This window comes from Suricata suricatta, chromosome 9 (assembly GCF_006229205.1).
Source record: "Suricata suricatta isolate VVHF042 chromosome 9, meerkat_22Aug2017_6uvM2_HiC, whole genome shotgun sequence".
Classification (NCBI taxonomy): Eukaryota; Metazoa; Chordata; class Mammalia; order Carnivora; family Herpestidae; genus Suricata; species Suricata suricatta.
Genome location: NC_043708.1, coordinates 90,406,283 through 90,429,531, shown reverse-complemented (window position 1 = coordinate 90,429,531; position 23,249 = coordinate 90,406,283). Strand labels below are relative to the sequence as shown.

Genomic DNA, 23,249 nt, shown 5'->3' with positions numbered 1-23,249 from the left:
ATTTTTAAAATCTTTCTTAACATTTATTTATTTTTTTTGAGAGAGACAGAGAGAGAGAGAAAGATTGAATCCCAAGGATGGAGCCGGACTTGGGACTCAGTCTAATGAACTGTAAGATCATGACCCACACCGAAATCAAGAGTCAGCCACTTAACTGACTGAGCCACCCAGGTGCCACAAAAGATGATTCTCTCTCTCTTTTTTTTTTACATGTTTATTTATTTTTAAGAAAGAGAGCACATGTGTGACCCAGGGAGGGACAGAGAGAGGGGGACAGAGGATCTGAAACAGGCTCTGTGCTGACAGCAGAAAGCCTGATGCAGGGCTCGATGTTATGAACTGTGAGATCATGACCTGAGCTGAAGTCGGACCTTCAACCGACTGAGCCACCCAGGAGCCCCCCCAAAAGATTATTCTTAATGTAAGTCCCTGTAGAATACAAGACTTTAAGTAGTCTAAGTTAACTATATTCAGAGGTGGATATGCCATTTTTCATTATTGGTATTTAAACTGGATTTTTTTACATTAAGCCTAAAACAAGAGGCATGAAAACAGGCTCTGTAGGTTGAAGGCTGAGATAAACTGAGGATATTATTATTATTCCCATTCCCTTTATTATCCTATTCCTCACAGGGTCCAGCATATGCTTGACATGGTTAATAACTATTTGCTGTGTTTCGATGGGGCCATCACCCCGCATCGCAGGACCCAAACACTCTTTACAAACATTTCTGACAAGTGTCTGTTTATAATTATTTTTTAAAGTAGTTTTAACTGGATCATTACCTCATTCCTTGCTATGCCCTGTAATGTCTTCCAACTTTCTCTCTGTTTTAGACGCTTCTGACTCATCAATAAGGGAGATACGTGTGCATGTATGTAGCTTGTGTTACGTTTGCCTACATAGGGGTTAAGAACATTCTCAAATCATTTCAAAGCTTGCTTGAGTCCTCAGAGGTAAACATTTGTTCTTATACTTCTGTAGGTCCACTTCCTGAGCATAGAATACATGTGTGTTTATAGCTCAATAAATGTCTCAGGAAACCCAGTAAGTCCTGCTTTTACCCACATGGATGCCTTTATTTTTATGTCCAGGGGCAATAGGTGTTGTCTCAATGGTTTTATAACAGAAAAAAAAAATCCTTGAAAAAATGTGAGCAAAGCAATTGTCAATACAAAGGTATATGTCATAACATGCCCTTTGGGGACTCAACTTGTTTTCAAGAAATGTCGGCTCTTGGTTTAAGCTGAGGTTGGCATTTTCTAAATTGTACTAAAATCAGTTTTCCTTATCTCAGAGTAATAGGGGTCAGGGGTAGTATGAATAAATTAAGTCTCCAAATAATGGAGATGGGACTAATTTTAGCCCCAATCCTTACCCTCTTCCTAATGTTTCAGGAGAGCCATGACAAACAGTAACACTAAATGGATGGAGATTTACTCTTTTCTCTCCCCCTTAGTATCTGATGGAATTCCTAATGAGAAGAAAATCTAACCTCATCCTAACTAATGTAACTCACATCCTAAATTGGAATAGTAGACTATCAAGAATCAACTCCTTCGGATTTCTTTTTTTACACAATGTTTTCCTAAACCAAGCAAAAGACACCTGTCAGTATCAATTCCCAGGGATATTTGCAAAGTGATGGAAGATGTTGTCTTTAGCACTGAGCATGCAGCCTCTGCCAGCAAAGGTCTTAGATGATGGCTTACTGTCTTCAGGAAATATAATTACACATGGGTTGCTCCTGGAGGAGATGACCTAGGCATGCTGGTTTTCTGTGGGGGTGAACTGCAGTGCTCTCTGCTGCCTAGTTCCTGGCTTTCTATCTCAGGCCACAGGACCACTCTCTTCTTGGGTAGCTAGCAATCAAAAGTTTACCACTCATCTTCCACCTCACATCCATTAGTACTGATGAGGAGTTGGAGAAACTGGAACCATTGCACACTCTTTGGGGGGGAATATTACAAGGTGCAGATGCTATGGAAAACAGTATGGTGGCTCCTCAAAAAATTAAAGTAGAATTAACATGTGGTCTAGCAACTCTACTTCAAGGAATATTCCCCCCAAAACTGAGTGCAGGGTCTTGAGATATTTGTATAGCCATACTGATGACAGCCAAAATGTGGAAGTAACTTAAGCATCTATAGACAAATGGGTAAATAAAATGTGGTATGTATACACAAACACACACACACACACACACACACACACACATATACACACGAATATTATGCAGCTCTAAAAAAGGAAGGAAATTCTAACACATTCTACAACAGTTATGATTCTTGAGGACATTAAGTGAAATAAGCTATTCACACAAGCACACATACTCTATAATTCCACTCGTATGAGGTACCAAGAATAGTCAGATTCACAGAGACAGAATGTAGAATGGTGGTTGCCAGGGGCTGAAGAGGGAGGGGAATCAGAAGTTTTATTTGATGTGTATAGGAGTTCAGTTTTGCATAATGAGAAGAATTCTGGAAATGGATGGTGGTGATAGTAACACAATAATATGAATGTACATAATGCCACTAAATTGTACACTTAAAAATGGTTAGTATGATCATTTTTATGTTATGCATATTTTGCTATAATTTTTTAAAAAACGTTTAAAAAAGTTTACCATTCATTCAAAGTAGACCTAGGGAAGTATCAAGGCAGTGTGACTGGTCTACAGAGTCAGTAAACGTGGCATGTATGTAACCAATTCCCTCTTCTTAGGCCCATGACAAACATTATTAATTAATCATTCCCAAGTTCTTTCCTCCTGAGCCCAGAGGAAACATCATAACCTTTCTCAACACAGGCTACAACACCAAATGATTAGAGTTGAAATGTCAGCTATGTTGATGTAGGAGAAAATTGTGATGGTCTATGAAATCTGTGCTAGAGAAAAATATTCAATAATAGAAAGCCTCATAAGATAGGGCGAATCAACAACTTGATACGTTAGGAAAAAAATATTTTTCCTCTGTTTCAAAAAAGTCCCAATAAGTGGAATAGAAGCAGTACTTTGGGCCCAAATTGCTACTCACATTGAACCTATATAACCCAGTTTCAGGTCTCTATATTTTCTACAAAAAGGAACTAGAAATCTTTGAAGAGGAATTGATTTTAATCTTGGGATGAGAAAATTCAGTGAATCTAGAATGTCCTGTTGTTGCCAGAGAGCAAAGATACTTTGCAAACTACTGGGCATAGTGCTAAAAGGCTAAAGGAGGAATGGAGAGCTAATACAGCCAGGCTATGCTAATTTGGGCACAAAATCACTACCACCGCCACCACCACCACCATCATCATCATCTTACATAAATGGAAAAAATTGATATTAAGTGTCAACAAAGGTACTTGTGATATAAATGGGAAATAGTTGGTAATTTTTTTGCTGTTAATAAGTTACAACTTATTAAATACATAGCTAGTTTGCTTTTTTTTTTTACTTAATATACAGACACTGTTAAGCAGGATCTATTATCAAATATGAATGTGAACTTGTTTCTATCTACAGAAGCAGGAGAGACTAGGAACTATAAATAGACCAAACTTAAGAGCTATCCCATGAACATGATCAGCTTTTGTAGTCTCACAGCATACAGAAAGGAATAAGCAAAGTCCATCAGCTCATTGTCACTAATGATTATACATAATAAATAAGGAAAAGAGAGCCCAGTGGTGTATCTTCAGATGCTAAATTAGCTGAATGTCATACCTCCCCTGCCCTCGAGAGACAGCTCTGACCTGCTCCCTCAGTTTCTAGGAAATAAAACCTCTAGATGACCCTGCTAATGAGACACTGATAGGACATAAGTAACGTTCCAATTATACCATAGAAGTCAATGTATCATAATGACAGAAGAATAAGGTAGGTTTAAGTCATCTGTTCACAACTTCTACTAAAGACAGTGAGTTTCAGAAGTTAGATATATTTTCGAAGATGTAACTAGCACACTTCATAATTAAAAGGACTTGAACCACTGGCCTATGCAACCAGATCCCACATCCTGATCTGAAATCAAAGGGTTAACAACTTAGAACTTGCATCCCCATAGGGTCTTTTTTTTTCTTTCTTTCCCTGCCCTCTATGCTCCTCCCCTGCCCAGGATCTTTTTCTTTGGGGGTATAGTAAATTTTCTAAAATCCTAGGAAGAAGTAAATTTTGTATCACATAAACTTACTAAGCCAGAATGTGTAAGAATAACAATATAAACAATAAGACTGTGTAAGAATAACAATAAAAACATAAGTTGTATAATTATTGGGCTAGTTTAATGTATGCTTTTTGCCTTTAAAGATATTTAGGTTATTTAAAGAAATTTGATATATTGGATTTATGATTTTTAATCAGGTCCCTAAGAGTGTCACATTTCTATCACTATAAATAATTAAGGACATTTGCTCTGTTAAATGCATAAATTTTGATGACTTTGTTAAATAGGTAGCATATGGCTATTTAGGGGAACATTAACTATGTTTAAAGAAATATTGCTTAATAAATTAATAAATCATAGATTAGACATTAAACAATGCACAATGGTCATAAGCATTCCTCTCCAAACACAAAAGTCCATTGGACTGTAAAGACCATTAGAAGATAAAATCAATTTGCCATTCTCAGAGACTCAAGGCCATTATAAAAGATTGCTATTCAGATAAAGATACCATGTGCTGAATCTTTTCTCTACAGATGGTGCTGATTTCGCAGACTTCGTGGGGCTTGTATTTTTGATCAACCTGTGTGTGGTGAAATTTTTTGCTTCCCCACTTTCATTGCCAACTTAGAGCTGTTAATTCCGTACCTTTTGGCGCATCTGTCTTTCCTCTTGGGTTATCATCTTTTGTGGAATCTTTCAAGGTTCCATATTCCTTTTCCATCTTAGCTGCTTCTTCCTTAGTACTATCTGTTTCTTCGTGACTCTTTTCTGATGGTGCTGTAAACAGATTGTGCACTGTTGTTAGACCCCTATTTCCTATCTGTTAAACAATTTGTAATGTAGAAATAAGTGTGTTGAAGGGGTACAGTGTAAGGTTGGATCATTTTTCAAGCTGAAAGGGATCTTAGTGATTGTCTAGTCCAACTTCCTCTCCTCATTTCACAGAGGAGGAAACTGAGGCCCAGGATGGGGAGAGATATGCACTGAATTAGCAAAAGAGCTGGGCCAAAGCCCTGGCTTTCCAGATTTTGGTTTAGCATTCTTTCCCTTCTGCTACCATGTCATTAGAGCATAGATCATTTTCCTTGCTATAATCAAGATAGGCGATGAAGTGGGACATATCAGGTCCCAAAGTAAGTTTGAATCTTCATGCCAAAGTAAAGTAACTCGGTCATTGCTCAACCTCTCCGCAATGTTGTATTTTTGAAGAATACTCTATGACTCAGAGTAGCACCTACGAATTTGGGGCTATCACAGGATTTCTTTCCTTCTGCCTATTTCCTCACACTCCCTTATCCCTGGTCACCCTAACACAAAGAGGAGAGCTGGACCCTTGTTGTCAAGAAGAGATAATCTTTGCTCACTTGTCACTTAAAAATAACTAATTTCAATATCAATTATACTTCAAAAAAGAGAGCAAAGGGACTAGAGTTGTAAATAAACCACATTTCCTTCTGGCAAGCTTATATTGCATTTTTTAAAGTTTTTTTTTTAATGTTTTATTTATTTTGGATACAGAGAGAGACAGAGCATAGAGGGGGAGGGTCAGAGAGAGAAGGAGACACAGAACCGGAAGCAGGCTCCAGGTTCTGAGCTAGCTGTCAGCACAGAGCCTGATGCGAGGCTCGAACCCACGAACGTGAGATCTGACCTGAGCCGAAGTCGGAGGCTTAACCGACTGAGCCACCCAGGCACCCCGCTTATATTGCATTTTAAAAAGTCATAAACCTTAAAGTAGTTAGTCACTTGAAAACAATTGCAATGCATCCCTGTCATAAATAAAGTAGGAAATGTCAAGCAGTCCAACAATAAGCTTTGTTTTTTTCAGTGAAAGGGTTATTACTATAGAAAAAAAAAAGAAGAAAGGAGTCAGTTACTATCTCATGAAAACATCCACTACTAGAGCTGCGGTCTTTCTCTATATTTTTTTAAATTTTTTAATGTTTTATTTATTTTTGAACATCAGAGTATTAGTGCAGGAGAGACAGAGAGAAGGGAACAGGAGATCTGAAGCAGGCTCTGTGCTGACAGCGCAAGCCCGATGCAGAGTTCAAACTCACAAACTGTGAGATCATGACCTGAGCTGATGTTGGACGCTCAACCACCTGAGTGACTCAGGTGCCCCCTCTATACATTTTGATGCATAGTTTTTCTTCATAGTTGCAGTATAATTTTGTTCCTGGCTTTTGTCATTAACATCATCACAGAAGGATGTTTCCAAGTTATTGAAAACTATTTGAAAACATCACTTTAAAGGGCTTTATAATATTCCATCAAATATATGTACATAACTGCTGTGAGAAGGACACAAAATTGGGCATAAGAACTTGTGATCCTTTCTCTTTCTGTTCTTCCCTCTCCCTCCTCAAAACAGGCTCCTTTGCACAGCTTGGTTCTCTGGTGCAGATGGGTGGAGATGCAGAAGTTAAGAAACCAAAAGGGGAAATCACACAACATAGGGGCACAGAATATCTCAGAGGAGACAGAAGACTTGGGAGGGGAGAACCAGTAGAGTGGACAGGTGACCAGGGATAATGGTTTGGAGAAATTGTGCTCTTGGGAGAGAAAAAAATACTAAAGGAAAATTTCAGGAAGAATTACTCCATTTTGGGATGTAGCCTCCTCCTTTCCCCACCAGCCACCTCCTAAGAATCTTTAGGGGAGACCTATATTTCTTTTCAATGCTTCTTGGGGTCAGATTTCTGTGCTAAGATTAGACACAAAATAACCAAGGTTATAGCTACTTAATCCTATGGTAGGATTTCAGATTTTAAAACTTTTGAAATCTCTCATTGTTTATCAATGTTTATTAAAGTCCTTATTTACCACTCAAAAGGTTATTGTCTAAAAGGTAGAAAAATAGTTAAATAAGTCATACCTGGGAAAAGTTTGCTTTTATTGTCAGTAACATTTTTTTCTAGCTTGCTCTTGGTCTGAAGAGCAATAGTTTCATCCAAGTTTTCTGGAGTGAGGAGGAGAAAAAATATAATTTTATTTTCTGAAAGATGATATCAATTGTTTAATCTTCACCAGGACAATTTCACAATATTAACACTGCGATTAAGATACTTTGATATGGATTTTATTTCTAGGAATCTCCTATTCCATACTATTTGGGAACCTTAATGCAGCCCCCTATTTGTTATTGAAGAAGCTTCTTCCACATCTCTGTGGGCACTGCTAGAACATGTCCAGGGTTCAAGCCTTTAATGGACACCTGTGGTCTGGGCCTCCTCAACATTTTCTGTAACTACACCTTGGTTTTCCTTTAGAGACCCAGACCTTTCCTATTCTCAACTAATTTGTCTCAAGTGGGGCCTAATATCCAGGCCTGGTTCCTCAGGGTCTACACCCACCCTGGGCTGAGTGATTGGTTCAAAGAGGAGCATGTGATGCAAGCCAGGCCAATAAGATTCAATGCTAGGACCACTAGGAGAAAGAGGCTTTTTTCATGCTAGGACTGCTGTACTGTGAGGATGGAGATTGCCAGCCATCTTTTTTCCATAGGGGAGCAGCTTGTCTGGAATGAACCAACATATGGAAAGTCAGAGCTGGGAGATGGGGAGGGGTAGATTCCTCATACTGTTGGTGGACTTTACAAACCCAAAGTCAGACTATCCCTACCCCTGGATTCCTGTTACATGAGACAATGAATTCCCTTCCCACTACCATAGGGAAAGCACAGCTATAAATAGTAGTGGAAATATCTACCTTGTACCTAAGCTTGTGGCTTTTTAATCTATTTCCATAGGATAAATGACTTAGGTATGGAATTTCTGAGTTACAGGGTGTAGGTATGAAGCAATGATTGATCTGAAACAATGTCTTTGACCTACTGTTGAATAAAATAGATCATAAAACATTATATATAACATGAACCCATTTTTTTTTGTTAAACAAAATAAAACAAAGAAAGAAATGACAAAGGTATATAGGTGTACACACATGCACATACACACACACACACACACACACACACACACACACAAACATCTGGACAGGTACAAACCAGAATGTCACCTGGTTGCTGGTATTACTTTTTTTACTTGTTTTTTTAACATGATTTTGCATTGACTGATTTTGTAAAATGAATATAATCAGGAAAAAACCAGTAAAACTATTTTCATGTGGAAAAAAAATGGAGTTCATAGAAAGTAATTCTAGATTATTCTGTCCTATGAGATTTTCTTTTCTATTTAATTCTTCCTCCTCTATCAGAGATCAGAGTAAGGGGCCATGAGGTCACCTTCCTCAAAGGACATCAGAGAATAATGGTACTTGTTGATAAATTAAACCAAGCAGGAAAACCAAATGCTTTTTTTTTTTTAAACAACCTGCATGCACAAAGAACATCCAAGCTTATCCACAAAGCTTAAAGAATCAAAGGTCAGCAAACTTTTTATGTAAAGAGCCAGATGGTAAATATTTCTGGCTTTGTGGGCCATATGGTCTCTGATGCAATTACTCAACTCAGCCATTGAAGCACAAAAGCAGCCACAGACAACTCTGAAACAAAGGAGTGTGGCTGTGTGCCAATAAAACTTCATTTATGGACACTAAAATGTGAATTTTATGTTTTCTCTTTTTTCCATTAAAAAATATTTAATTTGTTTAATCTTTACACCTAATGTGGCACTCAAACTCGCGACCCCAAAGATCAAGTCACATGCTCTAATGACTGAGCCAGCCAGTTGTCCGTTTATATAGTTTTCTAGTGTGGCAAAATACTATTCTTTTGATTTTTTTTCCAGCCATTTAAAAATGTAAAAGTAACTCTTAGCTGTGTGCTGTAGAAAACTAGGCAATGGGTTAGATTTGGTCCAAGGGCAGTAGTTTACCAACCCATTACAGTTCACAACATCCTTTATTTTACAAATGCAGAAACTGAGGCCCACCAGTGTGATTGCCTTGCCCCAGGGGACAGAACTGGTCTGTGGCAGAACTGGACCTGGAGGCACAAATTCTGCTGCCTAATCCAATGCTGGGCAATTCTGGTTACTCAGACGATTCAGCCTATTTTGGCATGAATGATCAAATATGTGAAATGATTATTGCCAAATCCCTAATTGACTTTGGACAATGAAAATGATCACAGTAAAAACAAAACAGATAGGACTCTCACCAAGGTAGGAAACTCCTTCTTCTGGAGATATTGTGCCATACTTTACCATCATCTTCACAAAGTCAATCAAGGTTTTCATGATCGTAATCAGTGTTTCTTTCTCTTTTGCCTCTTTTTCTATATAAAAGGACAAAATAATTTTAACAACTAGTGGAGTATAGCTTCCTCTTTCAGTGTCAATTTACAAAGTACAGCATCTGATAGAAGTATTTGTCCCTACATTTATAGCTGAAACCACATATATTTAATTTACAAAAACTATAATAAGACTTGATTGGGAATATAGGATAATGTACAGGCATACTGAATTTTTTTAGAAATGGACAATTATAAGTTCTCTAAAAATATTTACTTTAATCTAAAATATTTTATTAATTGAGTAGATGATAAAGAGACAGCTTGCAACCTGAGATAATATGAACTCAAAAAGAAAATGGTAAGATTGGTGACCCACCAATATTTCTTTGCTCAGGCTGTATGTTTTTGAGGGCACAAATGGACTGTTTACATTAATCAAACTTAATATTTGAAAATAAAACATACATTATCTTTATTTCTTAATGTGAGGTTTAATAGCAGTATATACTGCTTTCTAAACTTTATTTCATTTGAAGGAATATATGCATGTAGTAAAAATATTCCAACAGTACAGAGGTAAATAATAGTGAAAAGAACATTTTCTTCTTACCCCCCCAACTCCTACTTCCTACAGGTAATCAGTATTAACTGTTTCTGGGAACTCTTCATATTTGACATACTGTTCTGCATCTTGATAGAAGAAGATGGCTGATCATTCCATAGTTCAGAATACACACACACACACACACACACACACACACACACACACACATGTATATTCTAAAATTTAAAAAAGATTCAATTTTTGAAGAAAGGTGCTAGAGGAGAGTCCATTTTCCCTATTCTTTTAGTGGCCATGAAGGATTTCTTCTAAATACTCCTGGCCTTTCCTTCCATCCTTTCATCCTTCCCACATATGAGGTTGGTAGGCAAGAGCCATTAGTCTACCTTTCTTGAAGGATAGGCATTTGGAATCTGTCTTTTTTTTTTTCCTCCCCAGGAACAGTGCAAGTCAGGGACCTGAGAAAGTGCCTGCTCTGTAGAATCAAACTATGCTAAGGATTGGCTGTTCCAAGAACTAAACTGAGGATAGGGAGTGAGGAAGTCCAATTTTGGCTCTCACACTATGCTGCATTCTACAACTTTTACAATCCAGTCTTTACCAGTATCAGAAATATTTTGGATCTCAACCTGTTTTATTCTTTCTCTGTTGGTTCAGACCTTGGGTGAGAAACATGGGTACTATCAAAGACCTTAGTGTAAGTATTTACATTAAAATTCTATAAAAATAAAATAAAGTATGAGGTCAAGGAAACTAAAAGATAAAATAAGTAAAACAAATAAAATAAAAAATTATTCCATATAGTGGACTCTTTCAAATATCATGAAATCCCAAAGGTTGGGAGAGAAGAACGATGAGAAAGGAGATGGGGAAGAAATCCTGGAACAGCACTGGTAAACAACTTCAGCCATCACATTATTAGCTCAAGGTCACATCTGTATAGGTGTTTGGTGTCAAGCTGATGCTCATCACTAGCAAGAAGTGACTCACCAAGATCACAAAAGGTCTGAGCTGGACATGTGCCATCCAGTGAGGCTCAAAATGGACCCTCAAGATGTATAAGCCCTGCAGACATTGGCAGAGGGGCTGGTGCCATCTGGCCAGTGTCTGGAATTGAAGGATAATGTGTGTTCTCCAGAAATGAAAGTACACTCTAAGGTCACTTCTTGGGGAAATATTTATTACAAATTTTCAATCTGGGGCTGAATCTTTGAAAAGGGAGAGGAAAAGCCAGAAGGCAGTGCAGAACATCTGTCTGGACAAAAACAACAGCAGAAAATTTGCCCATTGTTATCTTCCTTGAAGATTAATAAAAATTAAAGATGAATTGAAATCTTCAGTTAACTTATTTTGGTGTACATGTAAGAGAAAAGAACAAGGCACATTAAGGACTTTGTTTTTAAAAAACATATCAGTTTCCAAGCATGTTTTGGGCTCCTGTCTGCTGTGGTCCAATGCTTAGTTCACTTTAACTCATTTGAAGACTGAAGCTGAAAGTGTCTAAAAAGAAAAAATCTGAATCCTTTTTAAAAGGATAAATTATGTTATACATACTATTCTCACTTAGAGAGGAAAATGAATACAGCCTTAAAAATAAAAAGATTTACAATAAGATTTGAGGCTGAGCAGGTCAGGCAGGGACATTGATTTCTCTCCTCATCTACCCAGGGCTCACCTCAATGTCCCAAACACAGCACACTTTCAGTACGTGTTTGCTGAACAAATAAATGAATCCTCTGTTAACAAGAAGATTACATTATCCGGAAACTCCACCTTTCCTGATGATCCTTTCCTAAATATTTCCATGACTAGCATACCTCTTTTGAAAAAATTGATGTGAACTCTTTTCCCTGAGGTTACAATATATGTCATTGAAGATCGCATTTAGAAACTGAAAACAGGAAGAAAAAAACCTCACCCACATATTTCCTGGAATTATCGTTTCTATTCCACATGGTCAGTAAACAGTGTTTACCTGAATCAATACTTTTGAGTAGTGCATAGAAGTTTGGGAAATATTGGAGTTCTTCAAAATTGTCTTCATTGTAGATTTTAGTTCTCCTTTCCAAGCCATTTGTCAAGGTTAAGGTATTAGATACTGTTTCATCATTTTGTCCATTAGTAAGACCATCTTGAATTGCTGCCATTGGAGTCTACATTGGGGGAAAAGAATCAATAAAAAAATAAACATTTTATTAGAGCTAATTACACTCCAGCTTGATTCTGTCGTCTTTGGTGCCCTTGAATGTGAAGTACAAGAATACCTCCTCCTTTGCAAGCTCCTGCAGGATTAAATGCTTTTCCAGGCATGTGGGCAACTAGCCACATGGAATGGTCACTGGGGCTGAGATACATATGCTTCACTTGAGGACCCTGGCTCCTGCTCCTGGAGAATAGACAGGGAATTTCTAGACCCCTACTTGGCCAAATTCCCTTCTATCAGTTCTCATGAGTATCTCCTCATAAAACTGTCTTTTACCAAGCAGGAGAACTTTGAAGTCACAGAATCTATGGTGCCAAGATATAGGAAAGCATGTGAGAACATCTAACACCAGCAGAGCAGTCACACCTTGGGAACTTTTCCGTGAAATTTTAAGAGCTATTTGGAAGGATACACAGGACACTTTTCTCCTAGACCTGATCCATTTCCAGTGTTCTGCATCTTGGTTAACGATCTAATATCCATTCAGTGGACTAAACAGAAATTTAAGAGCCTTCCTTATCATTTCCTCCTCATTTCCTCCATCTGATCCATCAGTAGCCTTGTGGGCTCTACTTTCAAAATTTATCCCAAATTTGTACCTTTGTCTCTTTCTCCATTACCTGCTCTAGTCCAAGCTGCTTTCATCTCTTACCTTCTAACCATGTAACGTCAACCACTTTCAATCTATTGACTGCATTTTCCATGTTATAGCCAGAGTTATCTTTTTAAAAGTATGGTAACATAACTTCTTTGCTTAAAATCCTGCCGTGTTTTCCCATTGGTCCTACAATGAAGATCAGAATCCAGGGTCCTTCCTGGTCTGGCCTGGGTCCACCTCCCCTGGCTTATCTCTCACTGCACTCTCTGTGTGCCAGCCACTCTGCCCTTGTTGAAGATACTTGGATACTCATTCTTTTCTACACACTGCCTCTCATGTTCACAGTCTTCCGTTTTTGGCTCAAGTCACTTCCTCATGGAAGCCTAAGACCAGAATAGGCTCCCTTTTTATGAGGTCTTATAGAGCCATGTTTCTTTCCTCAGAGCACTTGAGGCAGTTGTAGTGAAAATATGCATTTGAAGACCATCTACTTCTTCCATTAGACCTTAAGCTTCATTAGAGCAGATCTTTTTGAAATAAGCATTGCATCTCCAGTGCTTGGTTCATAATTGGTACATCAGTAAATATTTATTGAATGAATTAATATTTTGTTTGCATCGATGCATTTAAATGATGTGAGCAAAAGGTCAAGCATATGAATGTTTTAGAGACGGGTGAAAAAGGAGTACAAAATGGGAGTGAAGGGTCAGGAAAATACAGTTGCTATGTCACTTTCAGTTTGGATGGTAAGCTTGAGTGAATGTCATGAGTCCTTTGATAAATCAAAAATGTTTTGGGTGGATCTTCAAAAGGTGTTTAAAGAAATGAAAGCTGGTGGAGATTGGAAGTAGGGAGAGCAAAAGAGAGCTGTTATGCTATCCAGTAAAAAAAAAAAAAAAATTCCAGACCCAGTTTCTTTTTTAACCTCCTCGAAAAGAGGATTGTAGTAAGCCTATACACTCTTTTTCCTTGTATTTGGGATAAGAAGTTGGAGGGCATGAGGAGCCATGGGATCTGGGTGCCCTGGTGGAGAAAAACCATATAACCCTCTGTGGTCAGCTCATCTAGAGTTTTACAGGGAATTCAAAGAGAGGAGAAAGATTTTTGTAGCTTGGCTGATGCAGAAGAAAAGATGAAGAGGCACAGAGTCCAGGGAGGGGAAGGAAGGATGAATGACTAGTCCAAGTAAAGGACAGTTCCAGGCCTCTGAACCAAAGAAAAGAGGAACAAGCAGGTGGAAGAGCACAGGATATGATGGCGAAGCATATTCAGGCAACTAGCGCTGGGGCGTATACAGGCTGGTGTGGCGGAGGACCAAGTCAACCCAAGTTTCTTTTTTTGGGATCTGGAGGCAGATGATGACATTCTGTGAACAGAAGCTGTATGCTGAAAGAGCTGTGAAATATTTGGTTCCAGCCCACTGACATTATACAAGCAGTTGTTTTGTGGAATGGTTATAACATTTCCACATATCATCATGGATTAATTTACTGTGGAGTATAAGATGTAACCTTTACTGTGTAATATAATATAACCTGTGTCTTCCTTTTCAACATAGAGTTGATTTATATATTTTAACTTACTGATATTTTGTGAGTATATATTTTATATGGGTTAAATGTGTCTCATACCCCAAATATTCTTTGGCACCAAGTGAGGTATTACTTATATACAGATTATATTAATGATATACAAATACAAGTATACACACACATCCATACACATGCATATATACACATATCCATAACATATGCATATAAATTCACATATACATACCACTTTCTCTGGTATTTTTCCAGCCCGACTCTCAGTCACACTTGTGGGTTTATTAGGTTCCTCCTCATAAGTGTTGGCTTCCTTTGAGATCAATTTTTGTAAAACCTCTGCTACTTCATCTTCTAGTGTGTGTGCCTGGCTTTCTGTGATCTGTTAAAGAGGGAAAACACATATAACTATTACTCTCACGTTTATGATTAAAAAATCTAGGCTCCTACATCAGGCTCCCTGCTGTCAGCATGGAGCCTGCTTCAGATCCTCTGTCTCCCACTCTCTCTGCCCTTCCCCCGCTTGTGCTCTCTCTCAAAAATAAATAAAACATTAAAAAAAAAGATTATTAGGACTTAACCAGCAGCCATAAAAGATGTGAGTTATGAGAAGAGAGTAACAGGAGCAAAGGCATGTCACATTGGGAAACTGAACGATTCAATTTGATCCTTCCCCTGCCTGGCTTCTAGTCCTTATACAGCCCTGACAGGCTTTACTAGGGTCCTAAATTTGCCTGTTTCAGAGGTTACCTTGCCATGACTTGCAGCTGACAGTTGAGAAATAACTCTCAAGATGTTTCTTAAAATAAGTGTTCCATAGATTCCAACAGAAGGACTAATCACTTGCATGGCCCAAAGGTACTTTTTCTCAGGAGTTTTGGGGCAGTCATTAGAATGGCCAGCAACAAATATAGGCATAAATAAGGGTTATCTAGAAAGAGGGACTAAAAGATTCTCTCATAGTATAAAAACGTGCTCAAGTATAAAGTTTAGTCTAGATTTTTTAAAACCTTTAAAAAAATTTGTATTTATTTTTGAGAGACAGAGCCCAAGTGGGGGAAGGGCAGAGACAGAAGGAGACATGGAATCTGAAGCAGGCTCCAGGCTCTGAGCTGTCAGCACAGAGTCTCATACGGGGCTCAGACTCACAAAACTGTGAGATCATGACCTGAGCCAAAGTCAGATGCTCAACCAACTGAGCCACCCAGGAGCCCCCTAACTGTTATAAGCTGACTTCAAACACCTCCTTCTCTGGAGCTCTTCCTTATTGCCCAATTGGATATGGCCCATTCTCTGGCAAGCTGAACTGCTTTTTTTTTTTAGGCTTTTTAAAAAATTTTTTATTTATATCTTTATTTTATTTTTGAGAGACAGAGACAGAGAGCAAGCGGGGGAGGGGCAGAGAGAGAAGGAGACACAGAATCTGAAGCAGGCCTGATGTGGGGCTCAAACCCATGAACGTGAGATCATGACCTGAGTTGAAGGCGGACACTTAACTGACTGAGCCACCCAGGTGCTCCACTGAACTGCTTTTTTGGTTCTGATAGAGCTCGCATTGTAGATATGTGTGTTTTTGCATAGCTCTTCTGGTAGACTGTAAACTACATGAGGGAAAGAATGTTGTCATATTTTTCCTCAAAACATACAGTGCCCAATATAAGGTAGATGTATTACAAACACTTGGCTACAACTTGGATCATATGACTTGGCTTCTTAGCAAATAAGAAATGGGTTTATTCTCAATGCATGACTTACTAGACCGAGATTCAACAGTTTAGAAACAATCTTGTCAAATACTCCTCTGTCATTTTCCTCATAAATCCTGGTAGCAATTTTCTGGACAATGTCTTCAGCAGTTAAAGGAGTTCCATCTAGTTGATGTAGGCCATCCGGATCATCTAGACAGAGAAATCAGTTTCACATCATAGTTATCATAAGCTTATTTCAGGATCATATTATACTTATAATTTATACCTTGATCTTGTACACTTGGATATATTTGGAATGTATTTATGGTGCTGCTTGGTTCACATAAACTTGGTTTGAAATGCAATTTTGCTTAAAGTTAAGAACCTAGGATGATCATGAAAATTCTGAAATCTTCTCATGTGACTGAAAGAGAAAGGAAGACACTACAAAAGGCCTCTCTATTTTTTATCCTCAATAATAACACAAATAGGATTATACTTCTAAATTTTACAGTATGCCACATTTATATAGTATGCCACATTGTTCAAAGCATATATTATATAATTTGATATTCTGTTTCCGCATAAGGAGTAGACTGGTAATATCCACACATGTATTTCTTCTGCTGGCAAATTCCTGGGCTGAAGGTGGGGGAAGCTGCCTCACACCCAGAATCAGAGAGGGTGTATTAAAGATATTACGACTTATCTGGAATAAATGTTTACTTCTAACTGAACATGTGTCAGAACTCCTTTATGGCAGACAGTTTAATGTGATAAGCCCCTTGTTGCAGAAAATAGGGAACTTATTTATGTGTATGAAATTTAAACTTTTAAAATGAGACAACAGATTTGAACAAAGCAATATGTAAATCTATGTAAGGCTCTGCAGAGAGGTTTGAAAATATGTATCTTTGGGTTTCTCAGGAATACACCTGGCAGCATTACTTCAGAGTAAAGCAAGAGCCCATCCTCTTGGATGGACACAGTAGGGTTGGTGGCATGTCCAAGAGAACTCTCAGGGAATCCGTTGGTCAAGCAATATGCTAACATGTGCAAGTTTATGAGGCACTTAATTCCTTCTGTCATCTCTAGACAGATTTGAAAGATCAGAATTTTAGCTCACAATACCATTTGTTATCTACCTATACTCGGATCACTATAAAGGGAGATAATAGGATGATCTGTTTCATGGGATCCTTATGCAGATCAGATAAAATAAGATGGAAATGCACTTTTTAAATTGCAAAGTACCATATGAAAGCTAATGTGAAGTATTATATGAAAGCTAAATATTATTAATATTTATTTATATATGTAAATATTATCTTCTAGAGAAATGGAAATGGAGTCTCTGGTCAAATTCTGCCCAAATAATTCTGATCATACTTACTCAAAGAAAGAAGACCCTAATATTTCTAATCTGATTCTGTCCTTTTCTTCTGCGGCTTTGGGGATTCAGACAAGGACTTACTCTTATGACCTTTGTTCCAGAATCTACACACCTGGAGATATATGCTGCTTTAGGCTGAACAGTTTCTTGTTGTCTAAAAAGAAGCTTGGGAAACTGAGGAGGGTGATTATAGATGGAGGACTGGAAGTTTCCTCATAGTACATTATTGCTGAGCTGTCAACCAATCCATTAGCTATGAGCCCTTTGAGCCCCGTGTACCAGAGTGACTAATAAGCAGAAAAGACCATAAGGAAAAAACAACCGTAAAATCAGTTCCCCTCCTGACTGGCTGAAAATTGGGTTCATTATCCATTTTTTTCAGGAGCAGAGACTATTATTTAGGTCTAATGCTTCCATTTGTGGGTTGCAAGACAGACTCTAGGGAATATGTGAAGCAGAAACTACCCAAGGCCTATGCAGAGGTGGAAAAATTTATTTCTCTTCCCATTTAATCCTTCAGGATATGGAAAAAAGGAAGCTCACTGGTTGCCTGCTAGAGCTGGAAAATAACTGAGATGACTGTTTTTCAGTTCATTTACTTCATAAGAGGGAGAACATAAGCAACACACTGAAAAAACAGCCTCTTGGTTCTGCTGCACTGCTGCATTCTCCTGACCTGGGAACTTAGGACTCCAGTAGCAGACCTTTGCTAGATGGGGTTAATAGTGGGCCACTTGGGCATTGCTCTTTGCCTTCCACTGGTTTTCCCTGGCTTCTCTGAAATGGACAGAATTACGGAGTCACTTCTTTATTGCTCAGGAAGGGGTATTTTACCCTCCTGTATACACACTTAGAGGGAAGCCAAACATGAGTTCAACATTCATAACTTTAAAAAATCAGTTACAACATTCTAAGTGGATGTAAAAGGGCCATCTTGCAAGTCGTCTTCTCCCCAGTTACTTTTTGAATCCTTGGCCTCTATTATGGCACTTGACATTCATTTATCTAGCGTATTTTTATTAAGGTCTTATTATGGGCCAGAACTGGAAACAACTGATAGTTTAGGCATGATACCTAACTACACAGAGCTAACTGTCTGGTTCATAGGCTGAAACATAGCAATTGCTCAATAAATGTCTGTCTGGTGAATGCACTTAGGGGCCTTGAAGCACTACTTCATAAAAAAAACTTAGAAAAATCCCGAATCACATATCCTGTAGAAAGCACAGAAAAGGAGAAGTGATGGGCTCTATAGGCCCATCTGGAGGTTTCCTAAAGGTGTAAAAGTGCGCTGCAGAAGTTCTGCTTCCTTACTCTCACTTCTAGGATGTAAGTCTACATGCCTCTGAGGTTCCAGTTACTTGGTGTTCCCAAACCCACCTGGTACCAGGATTCCCATGGTATGAGAGGAGACCAGTAATTCACTCATAGACCACTCTCTCCAACAGTCTTCTCTATAATTTCAGGTGGACTTGAAATGACTCCTTGGGTAGACCTAGAGCTGTCAGGACTAGTACTTGGTAGTTCTGACCCCATCTGGGATAGTAATAAAATGTTGAACAATTTAAAAATAAGTTACTCAGGTTAGTGGTTGGATCATAAACAGATCTATGCCTCTGCCTGTACATACACTCAGTTTGACCAAAAAAATTAGTCAGATAAACATTAGACTACTTTTAAAAATTTTACTAAATCAGATGGTTGGTTCAAAGTGGTTGAAACTGTTTTGTATGCAGCTATACCCAGTGTCTGTTTCAAGTCTAAACATTTTAGGGTAAAAGTAGAATTCAAGAAAAATTTCCAAGAAGAGTATGAAATGTTTCAAAATATAAACTATCTCCCCTGTCCCATTCATATACAACATACTTCTGAACTTTCCTCATGCCATGATATCCAATGAAAGTAAAATTTAATTGGTAGTTGTGTTCTGGTGGAGATAACCAACATTATGCTCTTGTGGCCATGGACCAGAATAAAGACATTAAAGAACATCTGTAGTCACTCTTACGCAGTGGTCTTCAGCACAGAAAACACACTCTCTTCATCAATGCTTAAGTACAAGAGTTTATTTATTCCCTTGCTTGCTATTTTATTTGCTCATTCATTTACTCATCTATTAATGCAGTCAATTCATTAGCTTTCAGATACTGGGGCTACAATGTTTCTATACTGCAAAGTTTTCAGTTTAATTAAGGAGGAAGACATAAATCATAAGTAGACACACTTAGGAATGTAAAATTACAAATTGCATTAAGTGTCATGAGTGAAAGGAACGGGTTTCTATCAGATCATGTGTATTAGATGAACACAGGAATCTGTCCTTGCAGGATTATGGAGGCCACATTAAGGCTTTTGGTTTTTATCCCAAGAGGAAATGGCAATCTACTAATGGGTTTTATGCAAGAGTGTCAATTTCAATACTGCTATGAGTTGGAGAAGAGCAGAGTGGATGCTGGAAGATCTATTAGAAGATTTTGCTATAGTTGAAATGAGACATGATTAGAGTTTGGGTGAGGATGGTGGTGATCAAGGATAGAGGAAAAAACCCCTACTATATATGTATGTATAATATAATATTAATTATAATATATAATTAATATAGAATATATTGTAACATATAATATATATTAGTATTATATTGCATTATTGTATTATATTGTATATATATACATAGTATTGTATTATACCATATTATATGTAAAAGTACTGATTGCCTGCTGGAGCTGGAAAATACCAAGATGACTGTTTTTCAGTCACATATACAGTTTCTATAGAGAGAGAGAGAGAAATAGATAGTCTGGGCTAGTATTATGAGACATCAGGCTATAGATGGTATTTAAGGCCATCGAAAGGTTAGAATGACCTAGGGAGAAAGATATGACTTAGGAAGAGAACATTGAAAGGAAACTAATGGATATTTCACCTTTTATGGGGGAGTATTTTATTGATTTAATTGGTTGAGAATTAAGATTTTGGGGCATCTGGGTGGTTCAGTCGCTTAAGCGTCCGACTTCGGCTCAGGTCATGATCTCATAGTTAGTGGGTTTGAGCCCCACGCCAGCTCTGTGCTGACAGCTAGCTCAGAGCCTGGAGCCTGTCTTCAGATTCTGTGTCTCCCTCTCTCTCTGACCCTCTCCTGCTCACACTGTCTGTCTCTCTCAAAAATAAAAATAAAAAGCATTAAAAAATAATAGAAAAATAATAAGAGAATTAAGATTTTTTTCTTTGTACTCATAGTTAAATTGGAATGTTAAAAATAAATTCAATAACAAAATATAGCCAGCATATTTAAATTGCTTTCAAAGCATCAGTAAATGAACCTTAAAAAGAGAAAATAAAATTTGGACTTTTGCAGAGCTTAGGCCTCATGGAAAAAATTGGGCTTTCTCTTAATTTTGGTCCTGACTAATAAAGGACTATGCATGTATAATGGCCCTTATTAAAATGTAGGACTTTCTCTTAACCTACAATGGGAAAATTCCAAGTTAGAGTAAATAGGAAACAAAAGTTCTTTTTCCTCATTTACCTTGAAGTTTATGATTCAATCCACTCTTAGTAGAATCATAATCATCAGTCAGTCTTCGATTCTTGGTTGAATCAACATCTTCCACATTCAATTTATTATCATATGGGGAGCTTCTTATAGATTGTCTTTCTTTCTCAATATTTTCCTTTTCTGTTATTGCCTTTAGTAGGTTCAAGTTATCAACAAAGGAATAATTGCTTTCACCTGGATTGTTTTCTGAAAAAAAGCCCCCAAGCCCAACACATCCACTTTAGTTAAAATTTTCATAACCTTCATTATTTAAATTAATATCAACATAATTTCTTTTTACCTGGAGGGTATGTTTTTTTAATCTTGTCTGCTTCTGCTTCAGCAATCTGGGAAGCAAATCAGAGATAGACCTGGTTTTAAATCATTGCTCCACTACTTAACAAATATGAAAGCTAAATGCTTCAATCTCTGTGGGATTTCATTTTCTTATTTGAAAATATAGGTAATAATTTGTTTCAAAACATTACCAAAAGGATTAAATGAGATTTAAAAAAATGGCAGATAGTCTATAAATATTAATTCCCTTCCCCTGTAATATTGGTGGGAGATAAATCTTGGATAAATTAAGCAGTCTTACAATACAATGGATGTGATGTTGAGCTTACTGGGTTATTAGACAGTTCTTTGTATTATTCAGAATTCTATGTATATAACTGTCAACATACAAATTTCCTAAACTATATTGTCCATCCTAATTTCTGCCAATTTATTATTAAGCTCTTGAAATTTGTGAATTCAAAATGGCTAAAATGTTACAGCATGATTACATTAAATATAACTAAAGTAAACTGAAACAGCATTTGTAATTTTACTTTTGACCTACCTGTTCATTCAAAGGTCTTTCTGCACTTAGTTCGCTATTATGTAGAGGTTTGTCTAGAATAACCAAACACAAATATAAATTTAATTGTGCACTGGAAAGACACACTATGTCTCTTACTACATATAACCTCTAAAAAGGAAAAACAAATATTGGAATAAATGTTTTTGAATGACAATGGAACAAAACTATGTATTAACAAAGATAACCAAGATTATACAATAACAATCTTTATCAACGTTGCCTTGCTTATTATCCTGTTGTACTTCCTGAGTTAATGGAATTGCACTCCTAAATTTCTGCCCAGAAATCTAACATATAGTTTTAACACTTGGCTCACCAGCTGTTTTCAACTAGATAGAGCATAATTTAGATTGGCATTATTGGCACATTAAAAGCTCTTTGTCATATACCTCACATATGATGAATAAAGTACAGAGAAAGGTTGTAAGACTAGAACAAACAAACAAACAAGCAAAAAACAGGCCACTTTGAAGTCAGGAAAATTATCATTCAGCCCCGTTTCAGAATAAGGTATTTCAAAACAACCCGTGTTATTACTCTATCATTCAGAAATTATTGGAGGGGAAAATTTGTTTTCCAGCTCCAATTTCAAACTGATTTCTCTGTCAATATACACGTATATTATCTGATCAGAAAATGAGACAAGGTGATTTACAGTTCACAGAATTTTGCCAAGCTTTACCTTTTCATAGCGAAATAAAAGGGAGATGGGAAGAAAAGTGTCCACATACCTTGGCTACCTCCTGGCTTGGGGAAAGCTTGAACTGGGCTGCTTTGGAGCACCAACACCAGAATCCAAGTGCCGGTCCAAAGGAACCCCATTCTTCCACTCTTGGCTTAGTGCCTGGCGCCGGGCTCTCTGAGCTGTGGCTTTTGTTATGAATGAAAAGGAGGAGTAAAAACAGGAAGAGCTAGGAGGGAGGGTGAAGGGAGGGTGAGTGACAGGGACCCAGCTGCCGGTGGAGCTCCGCGCGGCTAACGAGTAAAGCGATTAGAAAGGCTCCAGGCGCTCGGGTGTCAGGTCCTCAGGTGGAGGAGAGCGCTGTCCGCCCTGTGGGTGCTGAAGTTCCTATGACGCGAGCCGGCTGCCGGTCCGCTGGGGCGTAGCCTTACTCTCTCTCCTTGGGAGGAAGTGAGGAAGGAAGCGCATGCTCCTTGACAGCCAGAGGCGGGAAGGGATGGCGTCAGCGACACCAACGCTACTCCAATCCCCCGAGAATGTAAGGGGGGAGGGAAGACTGGCAGACTAGCGTATTTTCTGTGCCGCAGTCTTACGGGTGCTCCTGCGCTCAGGGTCACTTGGATAGCCATAAGCTTGGACGTCATTGTCGTAACTTTCCAACTAAACGTTACAGCAAGGATCAAATGCCTTTCCTGCTCTTGTACCTGTCAAGGAGAGATAACCTTGTATGAAGGTTTTTGCTTTGGGATAGTTTTGGGGTATCTGCCCCAGAATTCCTTCTTTCTTTTCCACCTGCTGTACTCAAAAGGTAAATGTAATTC

At 38.0% G+C, this 23,249-nt stretch overlaps 1 protein-coding gene across 1 annotated transcript in view; it reads right to left on the bottom strand.

The window, feature by feature from the left end:
• Positions 1-22,879, bottom strand: part of SCG3 (secretogranin III) — a 34,313-nt gene extending 11,434 nt beyond the window's left edge. The window contains exons 1-10 of the mRNA XM_029952582.1: positions 22,478-22,879; positions 21,726-21,778; positions 21,183-21,228; positions 20,873-21,088; positions 16,021-16,163; positions 14,498-14,647; positions 11,896-12,073; positions 9,281-9,397; positions 7,037-7,120; positions 4,804-4,935 (exon numbers count right to left, since the gene is read on the bottom strand). Of these exons, the coding sequence (XP_029808442.1) occupies positions 4,804-4,935; positions 7,037-7,120; positions 9,281-9,397; positions 11,896-12,073; positions 14,498-14,647; positions 16,021-16,163; positions 20,873-21,088; positions 21,183-21,228; positions 21,726-21,778; positions 22,478-22,568 (1,210 nt within the window). The 5' untranslated portion in view covers positions 22,569-22,879. The remainder of the gene's footprint in view (positions 1-4,803; positions 4,936-7,036; positions 7,121-9,280; positions 9,398-11,895; positions 12,074-14,497; positions 14,648-16,020; positions 16,164-20,872; positions 21,089-21,182; positions 21,229-21,725; positions 21,779-22,477) is intronic.
• Between the last annotated feature and the right edge of the window lie 370 nt (positions 22,880-23,249).